Raw genomic sequence first — 10,000 nt, 5'->3', positions numbered from 1 at the left:
CGTTTCACGCTTGGAAATATTAGTTTCCCAGTGAGGCTGTGAGTGAGCTGCAGTGTAAATAGATATATGACTTATGATCACGATTATGGACCAAGCATCGCACAAGTTTACAACATATCTGATGCTGGATCGTTAATATTGAAGGAGGAAAATGCTTTTGTCGCCCCCTGCTGTGTGAGCGCGGTCACAACAGGGCTGAAGCGGCTCCACCGTGGTTCACTGGAACCTTTTTACACCTCTACAAATCACTGAGTTTCTCCTGATGAGATGTTCCCGAAAAACCTCCTCTCCGCTCATCTTATGGCCATGTAAACATTTAATCAGGGACATTAATTAGCTCTCATTTAAAGCTTTTGTACTTGGTGGGGGGGAAAGAGTTATTATTATTATTATACTTCTCAGTGCACACGTTGAACTAAACAGGTGACCAGAATTCTGTTACAATATTTATGATATAGTGAATTATTTATAACACGCTAAAGTGGAATAGAATAGATTTTCTTCAATGTCTTACTTCATTGTTGTGATTGTTTTCTTTTTTTAAAGGACACGTGGGGGCAGGGGACGTTTTCTTTCATTACATTTGTAATATTAGAAATGTAAGGATCGTCTCAATATTGTATTTATACCAGCACTTATTTCCTCAACATTAGTGTTAGTGGGTGCTGCTGCATATTTATCCATTTTTAACACAAGCTGACACTAACTTGCCTTCAGGTTGACCTTTAACAATTATTAGCGTTTAATTCAAAGATATTTCTTATTGTCTACAGCTAAACGACCCTATTTTTATGAAACCGCAGCACTCAGAAATACACGCTGGATTTGTCTTCCTTCTTTGGAAGTTTGGACGACTTTCAGCCAACAAACCTGCAATTAATCATATATTTGACTTTTTAATATTTAGTCATATAGTTATAGCTTGTTCAGCCTGCCCCCGTCCCCCCCCTCCCCCACTTACCAGCCTGTGAATGTGACATATTGTTAATGAACCCATAATGTGACATATTTCAGCGTTTGCTGGAGAAAAGCGCATCACTGCTCTATATTTAAAGCAATGGCAGAAATGTATTTATTCTATGGATGTAAATATATCCGGAACCATAGTTCTTTATCTATTCATTTATTTTCAGTATGAAATCTGCATATATTCAGTTCTGTGTCTCCTTACGGGTTAAAGTGGGTTGATGAGCGAACATCACAGCACGGTTTACACAAGGGGAAAGTTGGGTTGCGTAATTCAGAAGAAAAGCAGAAATCACAGCTGGTTTGGATCCGTGGTGCTCGGAAATGGACAAAAACCCGGAAGATCCCACCGGAGCTCCGGCGTTGGTCCAACACACGACCCCAAACTGTGGATCAGGGTGAGAGCAGTTCTCGCTCCATCTTGGGCCGGCTGATCTCAGCTCAGCCTCCGATGTAGGAAACGCTGGTCTGGCCTCATTCGACGTGCACGACGTGCACGACGTGCACGACGTGCACGAGCTGCCAGCTCGCTTCATCCTTCCAAACCAACGGAACTGTTTTCCCTTTAACCAAACAAGCATGTTTACAGTGGGAGGAGCGTCTCAAAACGGCCTTTCCTCCCACGCTACTTCCTGAGTGTGTATTTCCACCTGAACAAGTCCGTCCTGCGTTGCTGCCCGTCTGTGTTTCGTACGACTTCCTGGTTTGTGTAACGACATCCGTTAAGTTCTTTACAATGTAAAACACGAGACGCTGACTTCTTGTGGGGTGATTTCTATAAAGTAAATAAATGACGTGTGATGGGAAAAGGTCTCTCCTGTGCAGTAATCCAGCGTTGGGGTGATGCTCTCCACTCTGCCTTTACTGCCTTGCTCAAGACACCCTAGGGTTAAGCCTGACACCTGTAAACACAAACAGGATGTACTCTGATCAACGTTAACATTAAAGTCAACATCAGGCCTATTAACAACTCGACAGGAACTAAGTTGGGGGGGGCTGAGAAGTGGAGGGTTGTTGGACCGACCATGGAAGGTGTTGCAGCAGGAGGAGGTACCAGGACACCTTCAGAGGACCACCAAGGGACCCTTGAGCAAGGTAGCCAACTCCAAATCCTCAGAGGGCCCTGTGATGAGCTGGCACTCCTCCAGAGGTGTACCCCGCCTTCAGGGGGGGGCCCCCCCAGCGGCCCCCCCCAGCGGCCTCCCGCTGACCCCCGACAGGGACAAAGAGGTCCAGAAAGCAAAACTGCACCTTTGATCGGTCAGATTACCTGTGAGTTCCTCCGTCTCACTTCCTGCCTTTGAGTTTCTGGATCTCACTGGAGCTGAGGATCAGCATGCCGTTCTTGAAGCGGCCCATCTGGCCGGTGGGGGCCGCCCCTAGACCCGAGGTCGACGTCTTCCTGTCCCTGGTGGACGTGATGACAAAGGTGAAACCAACCGCAGAGTTCTGATCCGAACAAGCAGCATTTGGAGCCCGAGCAGATATATATATAGATATCTATATATAGATAGATAGATAGAACTATATATATATATATATATATATATATATATAGAGAACTGATGGCTAAACTCACTTTTCAGTTTTCTGCTTCTTCTTTTTCTTTGGATCCTGCAGAGAAACAACATTTCATATTAAATCAGACTAATTCTTAAAAACAAATGTATATTAAAACAAAATATCTTAAAGTGAGATATTCAAATCCTAATTAACACAGAACATTCCTCCAAACATCACATCCATGCGTAAATGAGGTGGTTCTGCTGAGCTCTTACTGGCTGCTCGTCTGCCTTCGCCTTCTTCTTCTGCTGCTGCAGCGTTTTGTAGTTGACGTACTCCCTCTGAGGCGGCTGATGAGGAGACGACAGCAAAGTCATAAAAAAGCTGATTTATTCGTGCATGATGTCTGGCACGTCTGCTCACTCGGGCTCCCAGCATGACCGCTCGGTCCTGCTCAAACACTCGCTGCTGCTCCTTCTTAAAGCCGGTGATTCCGAACCGATGGACCTCGAGGCGAGCCTGAATCGCACACACATTTGGACGTGTTAGGAAAATAGAAGGGCAGAGATACAAGTTGCACATCACAGTCAAGGGCACAAAGGCTGCAGCAATAATAATGAAGAGAAGGCTTCAAGAAGGGTTTCATCTGTTGTTTAGAGTCACGTTTCCAATGAAGAAAGACAGAAAACTGGAATATTTGTCACCTTTTCCAAGTTGAGTTCCTCTATCTGCTCACTTTGTGTCTCCTCTGCTTTCTGTGGGGTGTTGATGAGGCGCCGCCATAAACCAACAACAGCAGACAGGAAACACAGGAAACACAGGAACAGGATCAGCTGGTGTCTAATTACAGCTAACGTGGGGAAAATTGAAAATGAGAATAAAAACATCCCACTGGAGTCAAAGCAACAGGCTTACAGACACCGTCCGAGGAGCTGGACTCTCCTTCGCTTTCCGTTTCTTTCTTGGGTCTTGAAAAACAACAACTTCCACCTGATTCTGGGAACTGGGACCTGGAGACAACATGAACATTGAAGAGCAGCAGGAAACAAGCTTGTTGATGGATCCGATGTTTGACGTGATCTTCAGACCCGCTTGTTCACTCTTCATGTGCCTGCGAGGATCCGCTCTGACATCTGCTCTGCAGTCAGAAGGCTCTTCTCGCACCGGTTCATCACCTCGCCTTCGCTTTCTCTTCCTCTGTGACGTGAACCTCTGGCTGGCTTCTGCTCCGCCACCTGTCAGGACAGGAGGAAGAACAACCTGCTTAAACGATCTGAGCGAGGAGAAAAGAGGTTAGTTTAGCTTCGATTTAACTGACAGTCATTTAACCACAAAATCACACTAAAAACACTGATGGACATCAACAAAACTCGTGTTCGACACTAGTGCTCTGCTAATATGGATTCTTTACTTTTATTAGTGAAATTAGACAGTCCTAATCGGAGTATTTGTAGGCGTTTTACGTAAACTCTGAAAATGCACCTGTATTTATGGCAACGACACCTGAATGGAACTCTAATTCCAACAGCTACATCAGCCCAAAATAAATTTAAATGCAGAAGGTTTGACAGTATGGTGGATTACAAGTATTCATTCCAAAGTTGTCATTTAATTCGACTCTTTCATTTAAACTATTAGTGTTCTTGCAGCTAATGCTTGTTACTGTGAAGGAAGGTAACCTAGCTTAAGTGCATTCACTTCGGTTGGAAAAAGCCTAATAAATAATACAAAAAAGAGGTTCATGACATTTTAGCGTATGCAAAAAAGACCACAAGTTCCATCCATCCTCTACCGCTAAAGACCCCAAGTTGTGAGAGAAATAATAGATTTCTGGTGTGTGGTAACACTGCTAACATGATCAAAAACAGAGCTAACTCCACTCACCAAAATCATACAGTTTGTCCAAAACGTTTGCCAGGAATAGACAGTCTGCGTCTGCTTGTCCTCTACTCTGTAGGTCCATTTTACGTTTATAAAATAATCCCTTACTATGTATTTGGTTCTACGAACAATGCTAGCTACCTGTAAACACGTGAGTTCCGTGCTCATGGAGAGGACAACACTGGCCCTCCTGAGCCACCGTAGCTGCGGAACGATGCGGAAGTGCAGTGGAAATCACACCCATGCGAAGTTCCACGGGTGCTGGAATCGATTTAAAGTGTAACGTGAACGCAAATATCCGCCTGTTTAGCCCACTTTAGATGCAAAGTTTACACTTGTGAAAACGGGGACCGAGAATGGCGTCAGAAGCTGTTTTTTCGGTATGTACCTTTTGCTTTTTGGACGGCTAAACTGTTAGCTCCGCTTCTGACATTTGACTTTTAAGTCGAACAGGTGATTTATAAAAGACACCAAAATCACTCTTATCCAAGCACGAAATCCTTAAAATAAAAATAAAATCGTCAAATCAGACCACTCCAACGACCCTCCAAATCTGAAGTTTGCACACAATAACACTTTGTAATATAGTTTGCTCTAATATTTTTGTTGCTAATGTGGTGAAAAAAAAATCCAATTTACAAAGCCTCATTAAAGTTCTATCTTCCGAAACGTAACTCCAGCACAAAGACCCCATGCTAAAGAAAAGGGATGATTTTGAGGACATTTTGGAAGAGAGGAGGCATTCCAGTGACCTGAGATATGCCCTCCGATGTTACAACGCCGGTTCTGTACAAAGGAGTGGAACCGTGCAGAGCCAGCCCGTTGAAGAGCATCGTTCTTCAGTCTGATCAGGTGCACCATGTCATCGGCCAGGTAGGCTGGAGACCCACTGGTCACCCTGGTGGATACACCTGAAACCTCTGACCGGAGTGGAAATTGCTCTTGGCCAACCTTGTTTTTCTAATCCTCTAGGTTCCAAGGAGACGGGCAGGGCTACTGAAGAAGTCCAGGAAGAGGCCTCAGCCATCTTGGAGGAGATGGCTCAATGTCTGCAGCTCAGCACTGTTCGATTCTTCGCCTTCACACTCAGCAAGATCTTTAAAACTTTATTTAGGAGCATCTGTGTGAATGAAGATGGCATTCAGAGGGTGAACACACGCAGATATGTTGCACGCTCTAAATGAGAACTCTTGCTCACGTCCAGAAACACATATAGTCTTTTGCTATGTGTTATTAGCTGCAACAGGCGATCCAGGAGCACCCTGTGGTCCTGTTACCCAGCCACCGCAGTTACATGGACTTCCTGCTCATGTCGTACATCCTATACACGTATGACCTGCCGCTGCCCGTCATCGCCGCTGGGATGGGTGAGATCCAGAACGCATCTTGATTCATTAGTTACCTCAACAGTAAATCTACCCTAACCCGTTCAGCAGAGGTTTAGGTGCTAAATATTGTTTAGATTCACCTTATGGATATCTGGCTGTATGAGCTGTACGATGATTTAAAACAACAAACATTGCCAGAAGATTGGCAATAAGATGGAAAGTCCTCGTTTCCCCCGCAGATTTTATGGGGATGAAGTTTGTCGGCGAGATGCTGCGGATGTCCGGCGCCTTCTTCATCCGCAGGTCTTTTGGTGGAGATAAACTGTACTGGTCGGTGTTCTCCGAGTACGTCAGGACGATGCTCAAGGTGAAGCGGCCGCCGTCACGTAGACGAGCTCTTCCGTCCTCGAGCTTTTGAACCTGAATTCTGCCTTTTCGCCACCTTTTGTCCCATTTAGAACGGATTTGCGCCGGTTGAGTTTTTCCTAGAGGGAACCAGAAGTCGAACATCCAAGTGTTTGACTCCAAAACTAGGTGAGCTGTTGTGAGCAGAAGCCGGACGCTGCTGCGTTTCTCCAGACGGGAGTCCTGACCCGATATGTTGGCAGGTCTGTTGAACATCGTCATGGAGCCCTTCTTCAAAGGAGAGCTGTTTGACGTTTGCTTGGTCCCCGTCAGCATCAGCTATGAGAGGGTCTTGGAGGAGACGCTTTATGCCAGAGAGCTGCTGGGGGTCCCCAAACCCAAAGAGTCCACTTCAGTCGGTCCTCTTCTTGCTCACTCTTTTATACAAAAGCGTATCTGCCCAAACGCTCAGGTCCTTCTCTCCCGCAGGGCCTGTTGAAAGCCAGAAAGATTCTCAGCGAGGACTACGGCAGCATACACGTGTACTTTGGTCAGCCCGTGTCTGTGAGGAGCTTAGCCGAGGGCCGAGTGAACCGCTGCCAGTTCAGCCTGGTACCGAGGTACCGTGTCGAAGACCAACAGTTATTAAGTAGCAAATGCATGAAGATCCATCAGTTACTACTGGCCTTGTGTTGATTGTGTCCCAGACACATCCCCAGGAGGCCCAGCGAGGACATCCAGAACTTTGTGAATGACTCGGCCTACAGGCTGCTGAGGGCCCAGGAGGACAACATGGTCCTGAAGCCGTGGGTCCTTCTGGCTTCTCTGCTGCTCCAAGACCACCACCAGAAGCTGACGGTGGGGCAGAGACCGGGGCTGGCGTCTGGACGAACTGACCCGCTCGAGCCGTGTGGCTCAGGGACGTTTCTCGGCAGTATGGAGCCTTCCTCCACTGGCCCGGTACAGCCCGAGCATTCGTAGAGACCCAAGCGTACCACCAGTGCAGTAACCTGCGATGTTCTGCTCCTCCAGACCATCTGCCTCCAGCAGAAGTGGTCTCTTCTAGTCTGGCCCTCCATCCCGGGCTAGTGAGGCTCCACGGGGACCGAGTCCAGTTGACACTGGAGCCAGGTTTGAGCTCAACGACGTCGTCTCTGCTTTGGGTTTAGCCTCTCCGTGTCTAATTAGTAGTAAACCAATCAATGAGCAATGAAACTCTGAGTTTTAAATTGTACATATTTTCCTGGAACAGGAGAAGCTGATCAGGGGAGGAGGTGCTCCTGAAGCAGGCGGTGGTCCTGCTCTCCTGCGCCTCCTACAGGAACCAGTGCCTGCACGTCTTTATCCGACCCGCTCTGCTGGCGCTGGCCCTCCGCGCTGCCTCATCCAATCAGAAAGGTGAGTTGAAGCTGGAGTTCAGCGGCGCTGCTTCATCTATGACCCCGTGATCACAACTCGTGTTTAAATGTGCTGTGATTTTAGAGGAGATCTTCAACAGTTTCAGTTTCCTCCGGAACGTGTTCTCCAACGAGTTCCTCCTGTGTCCAGGTGCTGCCGTGCAGGTGGGCAGCATGTTCCTCTACTCCAAACAGAAGGTCCCGAAGGGCTTGCACGTTTCACTACATTTATCATATTTCCTTTGGTTTATATACATGAGGCTGAAGACGTCCTGCTCCAGGATGTCATATTTGTTGTCTTTTTCAAACTTTATTATCAATTTTAAACAACCTGAGGTGGTTTGTGTGGTGTAGGACTTTGAGGAGGCCTGTTTCCTGCTGCTGAAGACTGGAGCTCTGCAGGTCTCTGCACGCGAGCTATTGGTACCGGAAAAAGGACGCAGAACGTTGCACTTCCTCAGCAGTATGCTGGATCCTTTCCTACAGGGATATCAGGTCGGACAATCAACAGCTTCTGTATCCAGTTTAAGATTTAAAGCCCTCTTAAATATTCTTTCAGTTCCTTTAATCATATATTGGTTGTCGCTCATGCACACACATGCATACACGCACATGCACGCACACACAAAATAAATTATATATACAGTATATGAAATACATATATAGCGTTATAACCCTGCTGTCCTATAGGGGGCGATGTTGAGCCATCGTCTTAATAACCCGCAGATTTTTGCCGCGTCTCTCAGGTCACGTGTCGATTCCTGTGTGAAGACAGCACCAAGATTGTGACAGAGCAACAGTTCATCCCTGCAGTCCGCAAGTTCATCATGAGACAGCTTCTCTCAGGTTTTCCTTTATAAGGGTTAGAGTATGCTTCACATACATGCCTGCCTCTCCACGCAGGCCTCTTATAAACGCGCGTGTGTGTGTGTGTGTGTGTGTGTGTGTGTGTGTGTGTGGAAGCAGGAACGCTCAAGTACCCCGAGCTTCTGTCATCTGACCTTCAGAAGAACATCCTGGCAGCTTTAGTCCGACTCGGAGCCGTGTCCAAAATAAAAGGGTGCGTGTGGAAATCAGTCCTTAACAGAAGTGATGCGGGAACATCACACGGTTTCACTCATGCTGCTGTGACCTTTGTGCTGCAGGCCGGAGCAGACCACTCTGAGGGTCGACCCAGTGATGGCCAATTCCTTGGAAGACACTCTGGGTGAGGGAGTGTGTGGCCGCTGGAGCCAGCGGGGCTGAAATCACCAGGTTTGCTCCTGTTTCAGCCCGTAAGAACGTCTCATTTATGTGTTCACCCAGGTGGGAAACTCCCCGCTCGCAAAGCTGCCACCGCCAGTCTCTGACCCCTTGACCTCAGGAGGCGGGACACGGCGCCGGAAGCCTCAGCCTGGCTGTACGGTCTTTCACCGTCTCATCGTTCCGGCCCGTTTGCACGTGCGTGGCCCACCTCAGGCTGTCGGGCACTTTATTTATGTAACGTGGTGTGGGCCTCTAACCTTGTTGTGGGTGAATTTGGGTTTTCTGCTTCCGTTTAGCTTTTGTATCTGGGTTTCGCACCAGCCTTCAGGTCTTTTGCCAATAAACTGTTGAAGTTTGTTTATTTTTGTTTACACGTGGTGATAAAAAGGTGGCGTGGCGACACGCCAGCGACACGCCGGCGACACTACAGCAAGGTTTCTGTGCCATAGAGTTACTGAGTTATCTCAGAAGTCTCAACATTGTCCTGTTGTTTGAGATTCAGCCTGTTTTTACTGTCAAGGAAATATTTATTAAGCTTTATGGTATAAGAATAGGAAGAAAAGCAAGGAAATGAGACCATTCCTGACCGACTTTGTGTGGTTTCACACGAATCTTTATCAGATTCATCCTGTTCAAATCTTCTATCAGTCTGATGTTTGCACTAAAAAAAGTTTAAAAAATCTTCCATATTTTGTGTTTTGGTTCCTGTTGTAATATCAGTATTTATAACGAACAAGTTTTCTATAAAAGTGAGTTCTCAGACATTTCACTACACACGATGTTTATGGAGCATTTATTGACTTTTCACGCTCATTTTCTTATATTTCTTCTTTCTCCATCATCAGACGCAGCTTTTAGCCGCTAACGCTTCCATCTCACCCTGCACGTGGCGTCTTTTTAACCTGCCGTGTACGTGTGCAGAAACCTGTTAAAGTGTTTGCAGATCGTGGGTTCAGCCCAGACTCATCCTTCAGAATTCCCTTCCTCCTCTTCCCGATTCTCAGCCAAGTCTTCCCAAAATGATTAAAACATGATTGAATTCTCTTTATTCATTCTGATGTGTTTCATTGGTACCAAAAGTCCACTTTTCTGACCTGGCCTTTACTCACGTGTTGATTCATTAATGGTAATATTCAAAACTTTGATCCCTTTATTGGTCATTCCAAGAACATTAGCCTGGAGTTCTTTTGGAGTCTCCAGAACCTGCGTGGAAGACCACCAAATGGCCATTTAACAGTCTGAGGTTCTATTGAAGAACACATGAAATATTAGCAGAGAAATGATCTTTAAGAATGTTTTTTCCACACATGAAATAACATGAATGACCTGGAGACA

At 46.4% G+C, this 10,000-nt stretch overlaps 3 protein-coding genes across 3 annotated transcripts in view; 2 read left to right on the top strand and 1 right to left on the bottom strand.

The window, feature by feature from the left end:
- LOC101062360 (E3 ubiquitin-protein ligase TRIM9) overlaps positions 1 to 437 on the top strand; it is a 26,112-nt gene extending 25,675 nt beyond the window's left edge. Inside the window, exon 11 of the mRNA XM_029849307.1 lies at positions 1 to 437. This exon is cut by the window's left edge and continues 925 nt beyond it. The gene's annotated coding sequence lies outside the window, so the exon portion shown is untranslated.
- Positions 438 to 658: 221 nt separating this feature from the next.
- Positions 659 to 4,560, bottom strand: LOC115252924 (uncharacterized protein C1orf131 homolog). The gene is made up of 9 exons (XM_029849308.1): positions 4,354 to 4,560; positions 3,558 to 3,704; positions 3,385 to 3,479; positions 3,174 to 3,224; positions 2,893 to 2,988; positions 2,745 to 2,819; positions 2,546 to 2,580; positions 2,237 to 2,374; positions 659 to 1,868 (listed from the first exon to the last, which is right to left on the bottom strand). The coding sequence occupies exons 1-8, from the start codon at positions 4,430 to 4,432 to the stop codon at positions 2,254 to 2,256; spliced, it is 699 nt and encodes a 232-aa protein (XP_029705168.1). The 5' UTR covers positions 4,433 to 4,560; the 3' UTR covers positions 659 to 1,868; positions 2,237 to 2,253.
- Positions 4,561 to 5,209: 649 nt separating this feature from the next.
- Positions 5,210 to 9,439, top strand: LOC115253086 (dihydroxyacetone phosphate acyltransferase-like). The gene is made up of 17 exons (XM_029850025.1): positions 5,210 to 5,223; positions 5,281 to 5,288; positions 5,323 to 5,498; positions 5,588 to 5,717; positions 5,918 to 6,045; positions 6,137 to 6,212; positions 6,287 to 6,438; positions 6,513 to 6,643; positions 6,731 to 6,898; positions 6,943 to 7,028; positions 7,290 to 7,421; positions 7,506 to 7,585; positions 7,775 to 7,915; positions 8,167 to 8,266; positions 8,387 to 8,480; positions 8,566 to 8,627; positions 8,726 to 9,439. Exons 1-17 carry the CDS (start codon positions 5,210 to 5,212, stop codon positions 8,767 to 8,769), a joined length of 1,722 nt encoding a protein of 573 aa, XP_029705885.1. The 3' UTR covers positions 8,770 to 9,439.
- Positions 9,440 to 10,000: the final 561 nt, after the last annotated feature.

This window comes from Takifugu rubripes, chromosome 16, assembly GCF_901000725.2.
Source record: "Takifugu rubripes chromosome 16, fTakRub1.2, whole genome shotgun sequence".
Lineage (NCBI taxonomy): Eukaryota > Metazoa > Chordata > Actinopteri > Tetraodontiformes > Tetraodontidae > Takifugu > Takifugu rubripes.
Note: the sequence above shows the minus strand (reverse complement) of the source record. Positions and strands in the feature narration are given on the sequence as shown.

Bases quoted from the DNA above. Each gene is read 5' to 3' on its own strand.
- LOC115253086 (XM_029850025.1), top strand. The intron at 5,499-5,587 runs GTGAACACACGC...ATGTGTTATTAG, and splicing joins ATGAAGATGGCATTCAGAGG to CTGCAACAGGCGATCCAGGA. The intron at 7,916-8,166 runs GTCGGACAATCA...CGCGTCTCTCAG, and splicing joins CTTTCCTACAGGGATATCAG to GTCACGTGTCGATTCCTGTG.
- LOC115252924 (XM_029849308.1), bottom strand. From the start codon at position 4,432: ATGGACCTACAGAGTAGAGGACAAGCAGACGCAGACTGTCTATTCCTG. The intron at 2,820-2,892 runs GTGAGCAGACGT...TCTCCTCATCAG, and splicing joins CGGTCATGCTGGGAGCCCGA to CCGCCTCAGAGGGAGTACGT. The intron at 2,581-2,744 runs GTAAGAGCTCAG...GTTTCTCTGCAG, and splicing joins CGAAGGCAGACGAGCAGCCA to GATCCAAAGAAAAAGAAGAA.